Raw genomic sequence first — 21,908 nt, 5'->3', positions numbered from 1 at the left:
TTATAAACACTTCTAGTAATAGAACTATAAAAAAATATATGTCTATCTATTTTTAACACATTATATTGATATAGTTCTTTGTTGCTGCGTTCGTTTTTATTGCATTAGTATTAGCATTGACAACCGTTCTGTTATCGAACAGAACAAATTCAAAGTAAAAAAAGAAGATAAATTACCAACCATAAATAAACTAGGGTGCAACTACAGAATAATATCAAATTTTCATAAATTTCAATCACCAATTTGAATACTTTTGATTTTTTTCTGACGTAAACTAGGTTTATAAATTGGTTATGCCAAATCATCAATTGAAAAAATCGGTTTTTACCTGAGTTTACAGTTAGGTTACGTGGATCCAGTTTGAACCAGTTGATTTCAGTTAACAACTAGTGAAAAGTGACTTTCCTCGATCTCTTGTTGATCAGCTATTAGGCTGACACCGCGCCATTTTGCTTTACGAACACGTTTTTGGGTTTAATAGACAGTAAAAACACTTATTAATATATAAAAATGTCTGGAGAAGAAACATCGGCCGATAGGAATGTAGAAATATGGAAAATAAAAAAACTCATCAAAAGTTTGGAATTGGCAAGGGGGTAAGTGACATAAAAGACCATATTGTAGGGGAAAAAAACATCGATGTTTTCGTCTTAGGAATGGAACGAGCATGATTTCCCTTATAATTCCTCCTAAGGATCAGATCTCTAGGGTTAGTAAAATGTTAGCCGACGAATTTGGTACTGCTTCTAATATAAAGTCTAGGGTAAATAGGCTCTCAGTACTTGGTGCCATTACTTCTGTGCAACATCGTTTAAAATTGTATACAAAAGGTATGTTTCTATTTTTTACGTTAATTTATGTCGTTTTTATTTCAATATCAATTCATACATATAGTTATATAGGTTATATTCATCATTATATCGTGAATTTTATATTTTGGAAAGTTTAACTAATAAAACTGGTTTTGTTTACTTTAACAACTAATTATGTTTGTTCCACTAATAAATCAGGTGTATTAGTAATGTAGTGGTTTTTTCCGTGTGTAAATGATTCTAATAAATCGTATTTTATTTCAAAAAAATTGTGAATGTTTGCTAGTAGGATGTACTCTTTTTTTGGTCTTGAAAAATTTTCATTTTTTCGTTTTTTTTTTCTATTTTTGGCGCATTTAAACTGAAAGTTTAAAAATCATAATTTCTATAATTTTTTGGTTGATAAAAAACATTGTGAAATTCAAGCGAAGTTACAAGGGAAGCTTGAAGGAAGTAGAAATCTTAACCTAACCTAAAAAATGTTTGATAATTTGTAAAAATTGTTTAAATTATGTTGTTTGATTGTTTTTGTTTTTCTTCCAAATTGTTTGTTTTTTTATGTATTTCTGTTAAAAAACGCATTTATTTAAGAAAAAATAGTTATTGGAAATAACTTGGGGAATTATAGTTTTAGAGGTTTTTCATTGGACAAAATTGTATTGAAATTTTGGTTTTCAAATTTAATTCTCATGTTGATCTTGTATGTATCGAAAAAATAAACAAAATGTAAAAAGTAATATTGGAAATATGCTTTTTTTCCATTTTTTATCTCTAAATATAAGGTGGTTTCCACTACCACACAATAAAACCAAAAAATTACCAAAAATTTGATGAAATGGCAATTGTATCCAAGTTTTATACCTTTTTTTATTTATTACGATTGAAAAGATATGAAATTCATGAAAGACACAAGGAAAATATTTTTTTTTTCAATTTTATTTTGACGTATGTTATATGACCAAAAACTTGATTAAACTGCAATTAAATGTTTTTTTACTCACAACAATTATATTAAACAGAAATTATAAAAGATACAAAAACAAATGTTTTGTTTCAAATTTGATTTTGACTTACGAATGGACTATATCAAATTAACAAAAAATCGACAAAATCAGAATCGACTACAAGTTTCAGTAGTTCATATTTTAATCTAAAAAAAAAACATTTCCAGTACCCCCGAACGGTTTAGTAATATACTGTGGAACGATTGTCACAGACGAAGGCAAAGAAAAAAAAGTAAACATAGATTTCGAACCGTTCAAGCCAATTAATACCTCTTTGTATTTATGCGACAATAAGTTTCACACGGAAGCTCTAACTGCTCTATTAGCGGACGATAACAAATTCGGTTTTATTGTAATGGACGGTAACGGCGCCCTATTTGGTACCCTCCAAGGAAATACCAGGGAGGTACGTCGAATTCCCCCGCATTCGCAACTTCTTATTCATTCAATTATTATTTGTAGGTACTACATAAATTCACTGTCGATTTACCCAAGAAGCACGGCAGAGGGGGTCAGTCCGCTTTGCGTTTCGCCCGTCTCCGGATGGAAAAAAGACACAATTACGTGAGAAAAGTCGCCGAAGTCGCCACTCAATTATTCATAACGAACGATAAGCCGAATATAGCCGGTCTTATACTGGCCGGTAGCGCGGATTTCAAAACCGAACTCAGTCAATCCGACATGTTCGATCCGGTAAGTTTTTTCACCGTTATCCCGATGGTTCTTTTTGATATTTGTTATTTTTTGTAGAGGTTGCAAGCTAAAGTTATAAAATTGGTGGACGTATCCTACGGCGGAGAAAACGGTTTCAATCAAGCGATCGAACTGGCGGCGGAATCTTTGCAAAACGTCAAATTCATCCAAGAAAAGAAGTTGATCGGTAGATATTTCGACGAAATCAGTCAGGATACAGGCAAATATTGTTTCGGGGTGGAAGATACTCTTCGGGGTTTGGAATTAGGCGCCGTTGAGACGTTAATCTGTTGGGAAAATTTGGATATACAAAGATACGTCCTGAAAAATCACAATACCGGTTCCGATACTATATTACATTTGACGCCCGAACAGGAGAAGGACAAATCTCATTTTACGGATAAAGAAGTGAGTGGTTATTGGTATAGCTCCAAAAAGTTGACACTGCCGCGCGTTCGAGTTAGAACCGTTTTAGGAAAAACCTAGAACAACGTCTAAATATTTCCAACTCGACGTGCGGTAGCAACTTCTTGAAGGTTTAATATCGGGTGTGTTTTTAGACTGGGGTAGAATTGGAATTGGTGGAATGTCAACCGTTATTGGAATGGTTGGCGAATAACTACAAAAATTTTGGTGCCACTTTAGAAATTATTACGGATAAGTCGCAGGAAGGGTCTCAGTTCGTTCGAGGATTCGGTGGTATCGGAGGTTAGTATTTTTTTTTTTTTATATATATATAATTTTTAATGTATTTTATTTAAAATTAATATTTCTATCATGCTGCTTGGATTTCTTAAGGGATTCTTCGATACAAAGTAGATTTTCAGTCGCTACAAGCCGACGAACCTCTGGATGATGTAGATCTTGATGATTATTAAAAAAAAAATCATGAAAATCTACTTCATCTTGTGTCTCTACGAATTTAAGGTAAATTTTTCCCGATGGAAAATTGTAGTTTGTTTTTTCGATTGTATTTTCTTTATTTTTCTCCACAGCGTAGTTGTTTTTATTCCAATTTTGTTACGGGTGTGAATGGACTATATAATTTCGAAATTTCGTTTTTTCTTTTCGAATTTCTTTTATATTTATTATTAGCTAAAATAATCAAAAGAAAAAAACTGAATGCGGACTTTTTATTTTCACTAGATGTATGAATGGACTAAAATTTCGATTTGTTTTTTACGTACACTACTAAAAATGTTTTGATACCAAGTAAAATTTCGACAAATATGCAAAAATAACTAATTTTGTGTTTTATTTTGTCGTATGAAAGGACTATACTATTAGACTTTTTATTCAAATAAGTGTGCGTATCCTAATTCTATTTTGACGTATGAATGGACTATTATGTTATTTTTGTTCAGAGGCTGCTTATTCTGTCTTTATTTTGACGTACGAATGGACTATAATGTTATTTTTGTTCAAAGGCTGCTTATTCTGTTGTTATTTTGACGTACGAATGGACTATAAAATTGTTTTTTGTTCAAAAAACTGCATATTGTGTCTTTATTTTGACGTACGAACGGACTATAATGTTTTTTGTTAAAAAACTGCGCTTATTCTGTTTATATTTTGACGTACGAACGGACTATAATGTTTTTTGTTTAAAAAAACGGCGCTTATTCTGTCTTTATTTTGACGTACGAATGGACTATAATGTTATTTTTGTTCAAAGGCTGCTAATTCTGTTGTTATTTTGACGTACGAATGGACTATAAAATTGTTTTTTGTTCAAAAAACTGCATATTGTGTCTCTATTTTGACGTACGAACGGACTATAATGTTTTTTGTTTAAAAAAACGGCGCTTATTCTGTCTTTATTTTGACGTACGAATGGACTATAATGTTATTTTTGTTCAAAGGCTGCTAATTCTGTTGTTATTTTGACGTACGAATGGACTATAAAATTGTTTTTTGTTCAAAAAACTGCATATTGTGTCTCCATTTTGACGTATGAACGGACTATAATGTTTTTTGTTAAAAAAACTGCGCTTTTTCTGTTTATATTTTGACGTACGAATGGACTATAATGTTATTTTTGTTCAAAGGCTGCTTATTCTGTTTTTATTTTGACGTACGAATGGACTATAATGGTGTTTTTTCTTAAAAAAATCTGCATATTGTGTCTCCATTTTGACGTATGAACGGACTATAATGTTTTTTGTTAAAAAAACTGCGCTTATTCTGTTTATATTTTGACGTACGAACGGACTATAATGTTATTTTTGTTCAAAGGCTGCTTATTCTGTTGTTATTTTGACGTACGAATGGACTATAAAATTGTTTTTTGTTTATAAAAACTGCATATTGTGTCTTTATTTTGACGTACGAATGGACTATAATGTTATTTTTGTTCAAAAAACTGCATATTGTGTCTCCATTTTGATGTACGAATGGACTATAATGGTGTTTTTTGTCAAAAAGAAAGTATGGTTATTCTGATTTTATTTTGGCGTATGAACGGACTATATTATTGGATGTTTCTTAATAAAAACCAATTTTAAAAGATTTGATATTGAATGGAATCTACAAGGTTTACAAGAAAGTGCGCTTATGGTTATCGGTACATTTTGAGTGTGAACGGACTATACTGTTTGATTTTTTGTTGGTTATAAGAACAAGTTTTGACAGATTAGATATGAAAAGGAATTTACGGGGAATACAAAGTGTATTAATTTTCATTATGTATGAACGGACTATAATTTTGGATATTTTCATAAGAAGCATATTTAAAATATTTGGTATGGAATGGAACTTACAAGTATAAATTTTTGGGAAACTTTGAGAAACTATCCTGTTATTTACAGGTTTATTACGATACAAAGTAGACTTCCAGAGTTTACAATTAGACGAGATGGATAATGGAGACGAATTCGATCTAGACGAATATTGAAAAAAAAAATGTAGAGACAAATTTGTAGAAAAGAAAATATATATACGGTTCAATTTTTTTTACTGTCGGTGCAAATAAGTCATGATTGCAATATGGTTAAAGAAATCCACACTATATATATATTGATATCATGTGCTTTGCACAAATTATGTTATTGTCTCCATGAAATATAAAAAACAGTTAACCGTTATTTATTTCCTCGTTAAATTATCTTTTTTTTAATAATTAAATAGGCCAGGTGCTACTTTTTTGACTCTAATCGATATAAATTAGCTAAAAATTTCATTATAACTAACTTTTTTTTATTAATTCCATTGTTTTTTATCTTATTACTAATTCGGCTGTTTTTTTTTTGTTATTAATTGTTTTTGTTTCAAATTTTTCGAAATTCGGAAAAAACCTTGTAGTACTGGCCTAATAAAACACGTAAGGATCTATTTTAAGACGCGATCAGGAATATGTAATTTAGAATCGAATTGATTCTACCAGTATACATGTAAAATTGTCTTTATTAAAATAAATAATTAATTTGGGTAAAACGAATTTTTGTTTTATTAAAATCCCCCTCATTTCCATCCAATTTTACTAAAAATTGTCAGTAATTGAACTAAATTCCGATTTCTAAGTATACAACGAAACATGAGAATCGATGCTATTTCGATTAAATCGATTCGTACAATACATTGCACAGTATTGTAATATAAAGACTACACCAGAACAGCACTACATTATATTTACTCTCAAATTTGATGTATTTCATTGATTCGAGTGCTCTTAGTGTACTTTTAAACAATTGTAAAGATGGTATTTTTCATTAATTAACCAAAAATTAAAGATAAAGTTTATTTTTATAATTAAAACAATGTGTTTAAAAGAATATCAATCTATTAACAAATAAGTCTTCGATTTAACTGATGGAGATCACAATAAATTTTTCAATCGAACTACAGTATGTCAGCTGTCAAAATTAAAACATGCAATTTGTTTGGTTAGAATTTTTTTCGAAAACAACAACAAAAGAATTGCGTGTCTGTGTTGCATGGAAAAATAATTTGGGCTGAAAATATCAATAAATCCCTGGCGAAATTCAATTAATTGAACTAGAAAGTGCTTCTTAACCTTCAGATGGACACCCCAGTGACTTGTGACTGTTTTTTCAATGAGATACTGGTCAAATTTATGGTATTGATCTTGAAAGTACTTCCTCACCCTCTGTATCCTACAGACCTGGCCCCCATCGACTTTTGACTGTTTTTAAGTTTGAAAAATACCATTTAATGTAAGAAATATCAAGAAATGAGTGAAATAGATGCCTATTTAGAGAACAAAGAAGAGTTATTAGATAATTGTGGAATAGAAATATTGAAAATGCGTTTGACTGATTTTAAGGAAAATATCTTGACGAAATTTGGACAAAAAATACTAAACCAGGGATTTATTGACCAAACATCGCAAATGCTAAAAAAAACGTAATCTAACAAAGTTTTAGTGAAAGGAACAAAAAACAATAATTTATAATTGACTGCTTCCTAGATCAACCTCTCTAGACTTCTCAGGGCTGTTATCAGGAACTTCCGGTAAATTCAAACTCAAATCATCCAATTTCATTTCTATTTCACTGGTATTAACACCGCCATCCGGAGGACCTCCTTCTAGATTATCTTCGTTAATCAAATCGGCTAATTCTTGTTCTAAATCAGTATCATCGAAATCTTGAGGTGGTTTAGACAAAGCTGATTGTATATCTTCGTTTTTATCCAACACCTCTCCTAATTTGATCATCGTATCATCTATTAGATCTTCTGATATACCAGCATCTTTGTAAGTGACATCGAAAGTGGTTAAAACTTTTTTATAGGAATCCCAAACGGTTGCGTTGCTGTTTGCTTCGTTTATTTGGTGCAGTAACAATTGGACGTTGTGTAGAGCTTGAGCTTTCTTTTCTAACGATTTTTCTAAATCATGTTTTTTCCTTAAACAACTTTTGGCCTGAAATATGAAGGTTTTATTGGAATTATACACTCAAAAGTTGGTGAATATGTGCAAAACTACAGCAAAAAAATAACAAATGGATATTTTTTCTATTAGGATATTGGTAAGTTATAGTTATATTGCGAGCGGCCAAGGGGCACAAAGACTGATGTCCTTGGAGAATCCCTTGATGTCATTAGACAAGCCCCATGTCCAAATATCCAGGAAGCATAATTTCAGAAGATGGAACAACAGAAGAGTACAAATGAAAAAAGCTACGGAAATTCTAAATTTATGGCTTTGGTCAGAAAAAAATTAACTCAAACACCAAAATGACAAAATACATGGATGGAACTGCTGGTAATTGACGGATAGACAGGAAATAATAAGTTGTATAAATGAACTACTTTTGAAGATTGCGCAAGGTATCCAAAACAAAATGAAGATATACGGCTTCAGAGAGAATACAACTACTCTGATAAGGACAAGCGATGAGGATGGAGCAGAACATGTGACTGCAAAATAGAAGAAGACCCTCAAAAACAAAGCTATCCAGTGGATATATAGAAAAAATGTGGTAAAGAAAACTGTAAGACCCATAGAGTCAAACAAAAAACTCACCATTTGTCTATGATGTTTTGATAGATGTACTTTAGCTTCTTTGATGAGTTTTTCAATGTTATCTTCCATCTCTTCGATACCTTTTAGTATAATTTTCTCGTTTTGTTCTAATGTATATACACCGACATCGACTTCACTTATCGTACTGTTTGTATCACTAAATTTGATTAAAGTTGTTTCTAATTCGTTTTTATTGTTACTGTTTAATTTCGTGATGTCTATTATATTTTTGTTGGACATGTGATGGAGCAAAAGTTTGACGTCTTCGATATCGTTTGGAGTCTTTTTTATAATACTCAATAAATCTTTTAAACTTATTAATTTATTTTTATAATTATTCGGTAATATTTTTAATATGGTATCGCATTTTGTTTTAATTATTTCTATAAAAACTTTAGGTTGTTGTGAGGAATCTACAAAAAGCTATTATCACGCGATTCTAATACTGAAATATGTTAAATTACCTGTTGTAAATAACGATGATTTCAATTTATTAAACGACCATACAAAAGGAGTTTTAACGAAAATATCCGTAGCCCACCCAGTCCACGTTTTCGGATTATTTTTTAAAAATAAATCCAAACGTTGAATGTCCCCATTTTTTTCCATTTCACTTATAACCTAAAAGTTTTATCCATAAAAAAACTGACAAATGAGTACCTCATGTTAAGTACCTCGGGCAAACAAGGAGGTGATCTTCCATTTCTAATAAAAACCTTACTTAAAGAAGACACTGTGAACGTATAAATATCGTTTGATTCGCAATAAGTTTTTATTATTGTCTTCCATGATGATATTTTGTTATCCCAATCTTTTGGATTTACACTTTTATTTCTAATAGGTGCGAAAAGTACGTTTATTCTATTTTCATCTAGTAAACAGTCCGGAAGATTTTCATTTGGAATATCAAACATCTTTATATATTTACTAGATTGTGCGTAATTGATATAATAATTAGTATTTGAGGTTAGTTGAAACTGTCATCGTTAGGTGTTAATCGATTTTTTAGTTAATCATTCGATATCTCGTTGTAGTAGAAAATATAAGGTTTGTTCCAACAGCTAATCTGAACGGTTTTGGAAGCGTTTAAATGATATTACTCAATCACCGGCTGTGGACGGTTTTAGTAATGTTTTTGATATTAACAAAGTTCGAAAAAACCGATGAAACACAAAACAGAATCGTTCGTGAATTGCAACTACTCGGTTGGAACACGTAATTTATGCGCAGAATCGCCACCGTATTAAGGTTTTTAGATGGATAGGAACGAACCTATTGAAAAAAAAATTGTACATCGAATTTAATATTTGTATTATGAATATAGTGTAATTACTTCATTAATTATAGAATTTAGTAATCGATTATGTAATAACTGATTATAGCATTGACATTTGGTATAATCGATTGTAAATTAATAAAATTTTGGTACATTTGAACTACTGTTTATCGAACTTTCTTGAAAAAAGTTTTTATAGTTTATAAGGGAAAGTGAAACTTTTTATTTATTTTTTAATTAATAATTTCACGAGTAAAAATATTATTTAGTGTAAATCAGGAATAAAGTGTCGTGTAGAGTGTAATATGTGATATTTCAAGGTATATAACTTACCTTACGTTTCATATGTGACTGTTTTCCTCTTCAAGTACGTATTTAAAAGGAAAACGATTCGAAGTAATACAATTTTATATCATAACAAACATTTATTAAAACTATTTTTTCCTATTTGTATAAAACAGTATAAATAGGACAGTAAAATACAAATATTTTTTATATAATAAATAAAAACTGATAAATAACCTAAAATATCAAAAAAGTTGGTACTTTAATAGTAATGTGCATATAAAAAAAATTTATTTTTTTATCCTTTGAAAGGACATGGAACAGTTTTTATAAATAATTGTGCTAATATTTCAACAAATTATTTATTTCAATCCGATACCATCTCATATGTTGAAGACGTTAAATTATTTCGAAATGCAGATTTTATATAGCAAAACCTGATAATTCTGAGCCTTTTTACTACATAAGTTAAAAAAATTGTAAATAAATGTAAAAAATATGAAAATTATGTTAAATATAGTACAATATGGAAGCTGCGAATTGTATATCAAGATTTTATTCGATATCTTATAAAACACCAACTTCAGAGGTTCTGTTGAATGCCCCACTGCTTTATCACCCCCTATATTGTCAAAAAACTGTCATTTCTCGTGTTTAAACCAAATTTTGATCACGAATACGAGTAGTTTTGAATATTTTTTACATTCAGGAATGTTTTTTATCCGAAAATTGAGGGATATATTAATATTTGAATTAAGTACACGCTTTATACCCTTCACAAAACTTCATTGAATATCCGGAAATACTGATTGTGGGGGTATTGGAAAAAATTGAGCCGATACTACGAATACTTATGCAGCAACAATCAATGTTTCCCCTCGACCTGTCTTTTAATTAAAAAAAGATACATTTTCACGAGAATAATTTTTTTTTTTTTGATATATACACGTGAACTAAGGAAATTTGTTTTTTTTTTTTAATTTTTAACTTTTGATTTCGTCGTGGAATTGTACCAGACTTCCCACAGCTCCGAAATAACCTTCGTGTTCTAAAAATAGGGCCTTCATTGTACTCTTCGACCAATAATCCATTGCGTACGCCAATAATTTCATAGCTATAGGATTCACCCTCAAGAAATTTCCGATAAATACTACCTGGAATCATATTATACACGTCGAACTTAAAAAAAAACCGGAAACGAATGGAAAAAATTATAAATATAATTAAATGTTTTGAAAAATATCTATCAGAATAGTGACCATTTAGGTTATTAATGAAATTTGTAGCTTCATAACCTCATTTTTGTCTCTTACGTCACATGTCATAACCTTGATTTAATATAACATCAACAATATGTCAAATTTTTTCCAAAATGGTGCCTGTGGGCATTTTTGTGACGTATTTCACTTATTTTTTCAATTAATAGTGACGACGAATTTTTTTTTGTTAAAAATGTTTTATATAACAGAATAAAGTCGAATTAATTCAAAAGTAAACGCCAAAACGTCCACAACCATAAAATTGTTTATCCACAAATTAAATCACGTTGTTTTCATAGAGCTAGTTGCTTGTATTTTCTTCTTTTTCATCTTCTTGTTACTGTATTTTTAGGTTAAGAATCTCATATCCACTTAACGGTTATTTACTTCTAATTTCTTCTTTTTTATCGTTAAGGTTATAGGTTAAGAATTAACCTCACTATTTTCCTCTCCTGTCACTTGTCATGAAATTTATTGCTGTGGGAGCTGTAAAAACGGCCATTTTTCAATTTTATTTTCTTCTTTTTTTATCCTCCTCCTTCATTATTGTCATATTAAGAATCCCGTAACAACTTAAACTTATCATTTTTATCTCTTATGTCACTTGTCATAACATTTATTGTTTAGCGAGCTATAAAAAAAACGGCCATTTACTTCTAGTTTCTTCTTTTTTATCTTCTACTGACAAGTTAAAAATTCTGTAGCTTCTTAACCTCACTATTCTTCTCTCCCAAGTCATTTGTCAAAATTTATTTTAATGACAACTATATAAACAGCCATTTCTCTCTAGTTTCTTCTTTTTTATCTTCTTTTGTCATCATTCCCTATTGAAAGCAGCCGTCCCCTTCTAGTTTCTTCTTTTTTACACTGTTTCTTCTATTTGGACTTTCCTTAACCTCATTCTTCTGTCCTACGTGGTCAGTTATCGTTTTCTCTCGTTTCCACTCGAACTATTCTTCTTTTTTCTTACTTTTTCTTCTATTTAGTCCGGTTTTCTCTTCTTCTTTTTTTTAAATTCGCGCCTTTTGTCTTTAGGACGTTCCTTAACCTCATTCTTCTGTCCTACGTGGTCAGTTATTGTTTTCTCTCGTTTCCACTCGAACTATTCTTCTTTTTTCTTACTTTTTCTTCTATTTAGTCCGGTTTTCTCTTCTTCTTTTTTTTTAAATTTGCGCTTTTTGTCTTTAGGACGTTCCTTAACCTCATTCTTCTGTCCTACGTGGTCAGTTATTGTTTTCTCTCGTTTCCACTCGAACTATTCTTCTTTTTTCTTACTTTTTCTTCTATTTAGTCCGGTTTTCTCTTCTTCTTTTTTTTAAATTTGCGCTTTTTGTCTTTAGGACGTTCCTTAACCTCATTCTTCTGTCCTACGTGGTCAGTTATTGTTTTCTCTCGTTTCCACTCGAACTATTCTTCTTTTTTCATACTTTTTCTTCTATTTAGTCCGGTTTTCTCTTCTTCTTTTTTTTAAATTTGCGCTTTTTGTCTTTAGGACGTTCCTTAACCTCATTCTTCTGTCCTACGTGGTCAGTTATTGTTTTCTCTCGTTTCCACTCGAACTATTCTTCTTTTTTCATACTTTTTCTTCTATTTAGTCCGGTTTTCTCTTCTTCTTTTTTTTAAATTTGCGCTTTTTGTCTTTAGGACGTTCCTTAACCTCATTCTTCTGTCCTACGTGGTCAGTTATCGTTTTCTCTCGTTTCCACTCGAACTATTCTTCTTTTTTCTTACTTTTTCTTCTATTTAGTCCGGTTTTCTCTTCTTCTTTTTTTTTAAATTTGCGCTTTTTGTCTTTAGGACGTTCCTTAACCTCATTCTTCTGTCCTACGTGGTCAGTTATTGTTTTCTCTCGTTTCCACTCGAACTATTCTTCTTTTTTCATACTTTTTCTTCTATTTAGTACGGTTTTCTCTTCTTCTTTTTTTTAAATTCGCGCCTTTTGTCTTTAGGACGTTCCTTAACCTCATTCTTCTGTCCTACGTGGTCAGTTATTGTTTTCTCTCGTTTCCACTCGAACTATTCTTCTTTTTTCATACTTTTTCTTCTATTTAGTCCGGTTTTCTCTTCTTTTTTTTAAATTTGCGCTTTTTGTCTTTAGGACGTTCCTTAACCTCATTCTTCTGTCCTACGTGGTCAGTTATTGTTTTCTCTCGTTTCCACTCGAACTATTCTTCTTTTTTCATACTTTTTCTTCTATTTAGTCCGGTTTTCTCTTCTTTTTTTTAAATTTGCGCTTTTTGTCTTTAGGACGTTCCTTAACCTCATTCTTCTGTCCTACGTGGTCAGTTATTGTTTTCTCTCGTTTCCACTCGAACTATTCTTCTTTTTTCTTACTTTTTCTTCTATTTAGTACGGTTTTCTCTTCTTCTTTTTTTTAAATTCGCGCCTTTTGTCTTTAGGACGTTCCTTAACCTCATTCTTCTGTCCTACGTGGTCAGTTATTGTTTTCTCTCGTTTCCACTCGAACTATTCTTCTTTTTTCTTACTTTTTCTTCTATTTAGTCCGGTTTTCTCTTCTTCTTTTTTTTAAATTCGCGCCTTTTGTCTTTAGGACGTTCCTTAACCTCATTCTTCTGTCCTACGTGGTCAGTTATTGTTTTCTCTCGTTTCCACTCGAACTATTCTTCTTTTTTCTTACTTTTTCTTCTATTTAGTCCGGTTTTCTCTTCTTCTTTTTTTTTAAATTTGCGCTTTTTGTCTTTAGGACGTTCCTTAACCTCATTCTTCTGTCCTACGTGGTCAGTTATCGTTTTCTCTCGTTTCCACTCGAACTATTCTTCTTTTTTCATACTTTTTCTTCTATTTAGTACGGTTTTCTCTTCTTCTTTTTTTTAAATTCGCGCCTTTTGTCTTTAGGACGTTCCTTAACCTCATTCTTCTGTCCTACGTGGTCAGTTATTGTTTTCTCTCGTTTCCACTCGAACTATTCTTCTTTTTTCTTACTTTTTCTTCTATTTAGTCCGGTTTTCTCTTCTTCTTTTTTTTAAATTCGCGCCTTTTGTCTTTAGGACGTTCCTTAACCTCATTCTTCTGTCCTACGTGGTCAGTTATTGTTTTCTCTCGTTTCCACTCGAACTATTCTTCTTTTTTCATACTTTTTCTTCTATTTAGTCCGGTTTTCTCTTCTTCTTTTTTTTAAATTCGCGTCTTTTGTCTTTAGGACGTTCCTTAACCTCATTTTTTCACCGTTATACATTTTTTAGGTTAGGAAATCGATGTTTCTATCGATATTTTATCAAAAAAAAAAAAAAAAATAATTGTACTCACCCTATCGATTTTTTCCTGTATGGCGCACATCCTGGCGATCGAACCGATATTGTTGGTGATGGTGACCAAAGTGGCTCTAGCCAGATCTTGTTTACTGACATTGGTGCGTCTTTCTCTCGAATTCATTTGTCCAAAGCTACACAAGGCCGAGAAACTTCATAGTGTACCAATTACGTAAAAAAGCAGAAAAAGAAGAAGACAGACGAAAGAATATTACAAAAAGCGAGCACTACATTAAATAAGAAGCGAATTTTAAACTCGTATCGAGTCGATTAAGCGATGAAAATGATGCGAAATAATATCGTTAAAATGAAAAATTTGATCGCGAATATCTAATTTCAACGAACGAACGATTTTTTGACGTCGTCTTACCTGCTGGCCACTAAATCTCCCGGAAGACCGAATCTTTCGTAATCGCCCCCGTATATATCTCTAACTAATTTATCGACGTTTCGGTTGTCGCCTTCGGCTGCCAAACTTATGGCTTCTTCGAACGAGTTACATCCGGTTAGAAGACAACAAAGTCCGAGGAATGTACCGCCACCTATACTGTAATTTGAACACTACTTTGGTATTCGGAAATCATTTCTTGTTGCGGGAATTTTGAATATTTTATAGAAAAAGTTATTTTCGAACTACCCCCGTATCATTAAATTTCAAGATCTTGAAGAATCAGGAGAAAAAATATTTTCGGAATTGCCCCTGTATCATTAAAACATCGATATTTTTACAAATAACGAAATTTTGGAAGCCCCCTGTATCGAAATACTCAAAAATTGTGAAGAAAAAGTAATTTTCGGACAACCCTTGTAACATTAAATTTCAAGATCTTAAAGAATTCGGAGAAAAAATATTTTCAGATTTGCCCCTGTAACATTAAAACATCGATATTTTTACAAATAACGAAATTTTCGAAGCCCCCTGTATCGAAATACTCAAAAATTGTGAAGAAAAAGTAATTTTCGGACAACCCTTGTAACATTAAATTTCAAGATCTTAAAGAATTCGGAGAAAAAATATTTTCAGATTTGCCCCTGTAACATTAAAACATCGATATTTTTACAAATAACGAAATTTTTGAAGCCCCCTGTATCGAAATACTCAAAAATTGTGAAGAAAAAGTAATTTTCGGACAACCCCCGTATCATTAAATTTCAAGATCTTGAAGAATCAGGAGAAAAAATATTTTCGGAATTGCCCCTGTATCATTAAAACATCGATATTTTTACAAATAACGAAATTTTTGAAGCCCCCTGTATCGAAATACTCAAAAATTGTGAAGAAAAAGTAATTTTCGGACAACCCCCGTATCATTAAATTTCAAGATCTTAAAGAAGAATCAGGAGAAAAAATATTTTCGGAATTGCCCCTGTATCATTAAAACATCGATAATTTTACAAATAACGAAATTTTTGAAGCCCCCTTGTATTATTTACATTGACGTACTCCAAAATATAAAAAAAAGTAATTTTGGGACAACCCCTGTATCATTAAATTTCAAGATCTTAAAGAAGAATCAGGAGAAAAAATATTTTCAGATTTGCCCCTGTAACATTAAAACATCGATATTTTTACAAATAACGAAATTTTCGAAGCCCCCTGTATCGAAATACTCAAAAATTGTGAAGAAAAAGTAATTTTCGGACAACCCTTGTAACATTAAATTTCAAGATCTTAAAGAATTCGGAGAAAAAATATTTTCAGATTTGCCCCTGTAACATTAAAACATCGATATTTTTACAAATAACGAAATTTTCGAAGCCCCCTGTATCGAAATACTCAAAAATTGTGAAGAAAAAGTAATTTTCGGACAACCCTTGTAACATTAAATTTCAAGATCTTAAAGAATTCGGAGAAAAAATATTTTCAGATTTGCCCCTGTAACATTAAAACATCGATATTTTTACAAATAACGAAATTTTTGAAGCTCCCTGTATTGAAGTACTCAAAAATTGTAAAGAAAAAGTAACTTTGGAATACCCCCTGTATTATTAAAGTCGACGTCTTCAAGATTCTGACGTAAAAGTATTTTTTGCAATTCCCCTGTATCATTAAAACATCGATATTTCTACAGATAAGAAAATTTTGGAAGCCCCCTGTATTGAAGTACTCAAAAATTGTGTAGAAAAAGTGAATTTGAAATACAGAAAAAAAAGTAATTTTGGAATTGCCCCCGTATTATTGAAATTCAGTGTATCGGATATTTTAAGATTCGATTGAAAAGTAAGTTTCGAATTTGCCTTGTATCATTCATTTCTCTTGGAAGCCCCTCGTAAACTAAAAAAGTAATTTCGAATGATCCCCTGTACTGAATTCTCAAAAATACCACAAAAAAATTAATATTGGAACTGCCTCTGTATAATTGGAATCCAATGTTACGAAAATTGTTAAACGAAAAAATAAGTTTTGAATCCCCCTTGTACCATCAATCCTCCAATATTCTGGAAAAAGCAAATAACTTTGTACGGCCCCTGTATTATCCAGTGTTCTATTGAAAAAAATAATTTTGGAACTGCCCTTGTATTATTAAAATCCAATATCACGAAGATTTTATACAAAAAGTAAAATTGGTATTCCCCATGTATAATTCGAGCCACAAAGGAAAAAATATCATAGAAAAAGAGTAATTTTGGTATTCCACCTGTATTATTCAATTTTCATAGATTCTAAGTAAAAAATTTGGCACTTCCCTTGTATAGTTCATTCTACAAAATGTACTTTTGGAAACTTCCCTGTATTAAAAATTAATAAGATCCTGAAGATTCGTAATTCTTAATGCCCCCCTGTATTATTCAAATTTCGAATTTTCTACAGAAAAATTAATTTCGAAGCTCCCTTGTATCATTCTCCTTCAAAATCTGAATGATAAAAAAATAAAATAAAACTTTGATTCCCCCTCGTATTCAATAAATCCCCAAATATTCTATAGAACTATAGTTTTGGAAGCCCCCTCGTATTATTTCTCTATCTCTCTATTTTTTGTTTTGAAAATAAAGATCCGCCATTTTGTTGACCACGATGTAATATGTCAATTATTGTTATTGTTTGATTTTGAAAATATCGATAATGGGAAAAAATCACTCACCTAGTACCCGATATCCTTTTATAATCATTTTCCGAATAAACCGCCAAAATACTAACTCCCGAACCTATATTGACTATGAGGAAGGGATACGGCCGGGAAAAATCATAATTCACTTTGCTACATCTATCCTCTTCGGTCGGATTGGCCCAATAATAACATTCCGAAGGATTGCTCCTATCGATATAATGCAAACCTGCCAATAACGACGCGAATTCATCGAATTTGGCTAGTTTTAAGTTTACTTCCTGAAAAATAATTTCGTTGTACTTTCAGATATTCCCCTGTATATCTATGTCGACTGACCCGTTTGAAATCCTCCTCGAATTTGAAAGCCCCTCCTCCTGTAGCCGATACTGTCGTCACTAATTTCGCCATACCTTTATATTTTGCTAAACTTAGGAATGTTTTCATTGCGCTAGTCGGGAATCTAATGAAATGTAAAGTCCCTACTATACCCCTTATTTTTACATTGTCCATCTAAGAAAATAAAAAAAAAATAATATTCAATTTCAAATTCATCTAACTCGTACCATTTTTCGTATGTCCCTCGTAACCGTAAAATCTAGCTAGATCGCTATTAACTTCAATTTAACAAATTAATTTTCGTAATCCCCTCGTAGCAATGAAATATACACAAGTTACATACCAAGTGAAAATTGATTTTTGTATTCCCCTCGTAGCGATCAAATATACACAGATCGTTGTTAAAGGTTACATACAGTGAAGTGAAATTAATAAATTTTCATTACTCCCCCGTACATACAATTTTTGCATACCGTTGTTAACGACAACATACAAAAATGAAGTTAATCGATTTTCGTAATCCCCTCGTAACGATAAAATCCACGCAGATGGATATTAACATCACTTTAGAAAATAAATTTTCGTAATTCCCTCGTATCGATAAAATCTACGCAGATCGAAACCAACATCACTTTAGAAAATTAATTTTCGTAAATCCCTCGTAACGGTAGAATCTACGCAGATCGTTATTAAACTTAATTTAAAAAATTAATTTTTTGTAATTCCCTCGTAACGTTACAATTTTTGCATATCGTTGTTAACGATGAAATATAAAGCGAGAATAGTTTTCGTAAGCCCCTCGTAACGATAAAATCCACGCAGATCCATATTAACTTCACTTTATAAATCGTGATACACCTCAATTTGGAAAATTAATTTTCGTAATTCCCTCGTAACGATAAAATTTATGCAGATCTTTACGATTACATATAAAGTGAGGTTAGATCAGCTTTTGTGTGTTAATATCTTTAGAAAATCAACACTGTTAACGGCTACTTGACCCCTATTTGAATATTTAAAAATGTATTTACGCAATTTGTACAGAGTTTAGTATATACAGAGCGTTTAAAAAGTATGAAAATAAATGAAATATCAAAAATTGTATAATATCCTCAATTATAACCTCACATTTAGTACGTTGACCTTTGTCGATATTATTAAGCAAATAAGTGGAAAAATAGTTTATCTATAACAAATATGCAACAAAAAACTTTAGTATCTTACTTGTAGATGTGTATCTCGATGGCCAGTTCTTCCGTAGGCCGAATTTTTCGTAAGATATCTTCTTATATTCATCAAAGTTTCAATTTGGGAGGCGGATTCACCTTTTGGTAATTCTTTGGGTTCGAAATATACCAGTTTACACAGAGAACCCCCTATATCCATACCGAACCACGGCATAGCTGTAATTGAGACATACACTTTCGCAGATAGTTCTGTGGTTAGTACGAATAAAGGATTTATAAATTGCAAGGACATTCATAATACATAAATTATTATATACGTAATTTACATAATTTTTTTTATTTACTGTATATAATTAAAACGAAAAACGTCATATGGGATATATAAAAATATCATTTATTATAGATAAAAAAATAATTAGTGACAGTATATACGAGGTACGTTCCAAATTTATACAGATAAACGTACTTAACGTGAAAGTATTAACGAACATAAATACAGATTCAATTATGAGTTTTTAAAAAGCGGTTCTACTGAAGTTTATTTTCATTATGTGCAAGCAAATAAAATGAAAGCTCGAACAAATACGATTATCAACCAAAAAAAAAAAGGACGAGATGATAAGGTAACAGGATATAATTAGTTGATAATAAAATATCGATATTTGCGATAAGCGTTGTAAATTGAAGGATATCTAATTTATTTCCTCTCCTTATTGCACTATGATTATTTTTTTTTATTGCAGTTAAGTAAAATTATACAAATTTTATTATACCCCTAATCGACGCTACTGAGTGTTATATTATGACCGTGGATCTGTAACCATCTTACATCTACGCTACAGTTGTCATAAATACAATTTAACGATCCAAATTATTATGGTTACGATCACATTTTTTTTTATATAAAAATGAATATTTTTTACCCAGAATATATTTTTATAAATCAGATACGTAATATTTAATTTTTTTAAACGATTAATAAAGTTCTAGCTTCACAACGTGGCAACAACGCTGTCATATTAAATTCAGACAAGAGTTAATTATTCTCTAATGTCTAGACGCTGATAAAAAAGAAGAGAGAAAAACATTTCGTTTGAAAGCAATAATATATAATGGGTTAGAGGTGGGTTATATAAATTTAAAATTGAGAATTTCAAGTAATATATATGCTAATTATTAATAATTGGCACTTACTAGAATTTGATTTATTCATTTTTTTGTTAATATTTCACAAATCTCGTTTACTAGTTTATAAACAGGCTCAATCTGAACTTTGATACAATGTGAAATATGATATGATTGTATATCTATGATACCATCATTTAGGATTAATGATAATGAAAGTTATCTATCAAAATCTTATTTTATTAGTAATCATTTTATTATATTATTCAATAGCAGTGAGAAAAACTGCTTCTTATAGTATCCAAACAACACGGTTTAACCTCGAAATTAAAAAAGAAGATTAAACTAAAATATAATTTCATGTTATATATACCAGTGAAAGAAAATCAGCTTCTAATAATATCGAAACAACACGATTTAACTTTAAAATTGAAAAAGAAGAAGATTAAACGAAAATAACGTAATTTGATGATAAAAATATGATTCATTTAGTGATAATTTCATGTTATATGTACTAGTGAAAGAAAAACAGTTTCTAATACTATCAAAACAACACGGTTTAACCTCGAAATTAAAAAAAAAAAGGAATACTAAACGAAAATAACATACTGAAACATAGAAATTAATTGTCAATATTTTTTGACTTACCATTGTGGATGGTGTGCTCTTCGTTCACCCCATTGACGTCCACAGGGGGTTCTGAATCTTTCTTGGACATCCTTGCTGCGATTACACCTCTCAAACAACCCTTACAACTGTGCGGTGCCATCGGTACTTTTATTAACTATTACCAATTAAAAAAAAATTTAAAACAATTTTTTTTTCTCAAGATGAACCGTCAAAATTGAGGTTATAATAAGAGTCGAAATTTTTTTTAATTAATTTGTGAATTACCCTCGTATTTACTGGATTTTAGCACCACTTTTTGTAAAATATTACAAACTTTCTAATCGCCCCCCGGTAATACTATAATCAATTTACTTACTTGATTCTTTTTTCTAGCAAACTTAATATTATTCTTAAACGAATCTAATCAGGTTTTTTTTTAAGAGGGAAAATTCATTATTTGTGTACATGCATGTGGCTTGTAAAACTGTTAACTGAGTTCAAACTTTTGAATAGTATCAATTAATGCTGCTTTGACCATGACCTAAGGAGATCATGCAGTGAAATGGTGTTGTTAGTCCAGTAGATGCGTTAGTTAAGACAAAAAAATTGTGCCTACTAGTTTTTTGGGATATTTCCTGTCGTTAAAAACAACTAATTAAGTTCCTATTAACGAATATTAATTATTTCTTAAATTATATTTGATAGTGAAACTGAAAAAGCGTTTCTGGTAGAATTATTTAAATAACAACCACTAACATAATATAAAAAATCTAATCATCGATATACAGATACGTATTTAATGAGTTCAAAGGTCATCACATTCTTTAAAAACTTTTGCATAACACGCCTATGTAACTGATAACCACAATTCAATTAATTCATTACCCTGAAAGAGGCATAAAAAATAATTAACCCGAAATAAGTACACGACTTTAAAGAATATATTTCTAAATCAATGTTTACAGTTAATTATTATCGGTACTATGTATAAAATGACGATAACCTTTACCTTTAAACATGATGAATTGTTTCCAAATTATCAGATGCCATATATTAACCAACCAGCACTTAAAACCGAAAATTGTTCATCTATATATCATATATACACGTTTGCAAATGAACTTTTCTTAGAAAAACATTTCTGAGTAGGATTGGTAATACCTTTTTATCAAGGACAAGATAAAAAGCACTTTGAACTACAAATTACGTGACGTAAAATCATACGATCTTTACGGTATTACTAGTTCCTTGTATAATGAAATGACACTGTGTTTTCGTTAACGATAAACCGAAATTATTTATTTTCCATTTGTAGAACTATGAATTATTATATTTACTACACGGTTCATTTTTATACTACCGTTAATGTGCACGTGTCTATAGAGTAGATTTCTAGGTTGTCATTGTCATGTTGAAAATATTTTGTCTCATATTTATTTTTATTAAAAATAGAAAATGAAGTTGTTATAATATAATTTATTTAACAAACATTTTAAATAATTATAATATTTAACGTTA

The 21,908-nt window shown here is 30.7% G+C and overlaps 3 protein-coding genes across 6 annotated transcripts; 1 reads left to right on the top strand and 2 right to left on the bottom strand.

The window, feature by feature from the left end:
- The first annotated feature begins 133 nt into the window (after window positions 1–133).
- Window positions 134–5,945, top strand: LOC130902687 (eukaryotic peptide chain release factor subunit 1). Its single transcript, XM_057814944.1, has 7 exons — window positions 134–596; window positions 655–830; window positions 1,984–2,222; window positions 2,279–2,509; window positions 2,567–2,917; window positions 3,070–3,217; window positions 5,317–5,945. Exons 1-7 carry the CDS (start codon window positions 511–513, stop codon window positions 5,400–5,402), a joined length of 1,317 nt encoding a protein of 438 aa, XP_057670927.1. The 5' UTR covers window positions 134–510; the 3' UTR covers window positions 5,403–5,945.
- A 286-nt stretch (window positions 5,946–6,231) lies between these two features.
- Window positions 6,232–9,194, bottom strand: LOC130902686 (charged multivesicular body protein 7). Its single transcript, XM_057814943.1, has 4 exons — window positions 8,669–9,194; window positions 8,459–8,615; window positions 7,995–8,407; window positions 6,232–7,391 (listed from the first exon to the last, which is right to left on the bottom strand). Exons 1-4 carry the CDS (start codon window positions 8,906–8,908, stop codon window positions 6,915–6,917), a joined length of 1,287 nt encoding a protein of 428 aa, XP_057670926.1. The 5' UTR covers window positions 8,909–9,194; the 3' UTR covers window positions 6,232–6,914.
- Window positions 9,195–9,675: 481 nt separating this feature from the next.
- Window positions 9,676–21,792, bottom strand: LOC130902684 (pantothenate kinase 3). 4 transcript variants are annotated; one of them, XM_057814940.1, is made up of 8 exons: window positions 21,400–21,792; window positions 20,430–20,565; window positions 18,694–18,872; window positions 17,470–17,643; window positions 17,167–17,411; window positions 14,454–14,630; window positions 14,082–14,217; window positions 9,676–10,709 (listed from the first exon to the last, which is right to left on the bottom strand). In XM_057814940.1, the coding sequence occupies exons 2-8, from the start codon at window positions 20,548–20,550 to the stop codon at window positions 10,539–10,541; spliced, it is 1,203 nt and encodes a 400-aa protein (XP_057670923.1). In that variant the 5' UTR covers window positions 20,551–20,565; window positions 21,400–21,792; the 3' UTR covers window positions 9,676–10,538. The 4 variants fall into 4 exon arrangements, with proteins under 4 accessions (XP_057670923.1, XP_057670921.1, XP_057670924.1 ...); XM_057814938.1 differs by having other exon boundaries at window positions 14,082–14,235; window positions 21,400–21,688; XM_057814941.1 differs by lacking the exon at window positions 21,400–21,792 and adding an exon at window positions 20,767–21,309.
- Between the last annotated feature and the right edge of the window lie 116 nt (window positions 21,793–21,908).

The sequence above is a fragment of the Diorhabda carinulata genome, chromosome X, assembly GCF_026250575.1.
Source record: "Diorhabda carinulata isolate Delta chromosome X, icDioCari1.1, whole genome shotgun sequence".
Classification (NCBI taxonomy): Eukaryota; Metazoa; Arthropoda; class Insecta; order Coleoptera; family Chrysomelidae; genus Diorhabda; species Diorhabda carinulata.
Note: the sequence above shows the minus strand (reverse complement) of the source record. Positions and strands in the feature narration are given on the sequence as shown.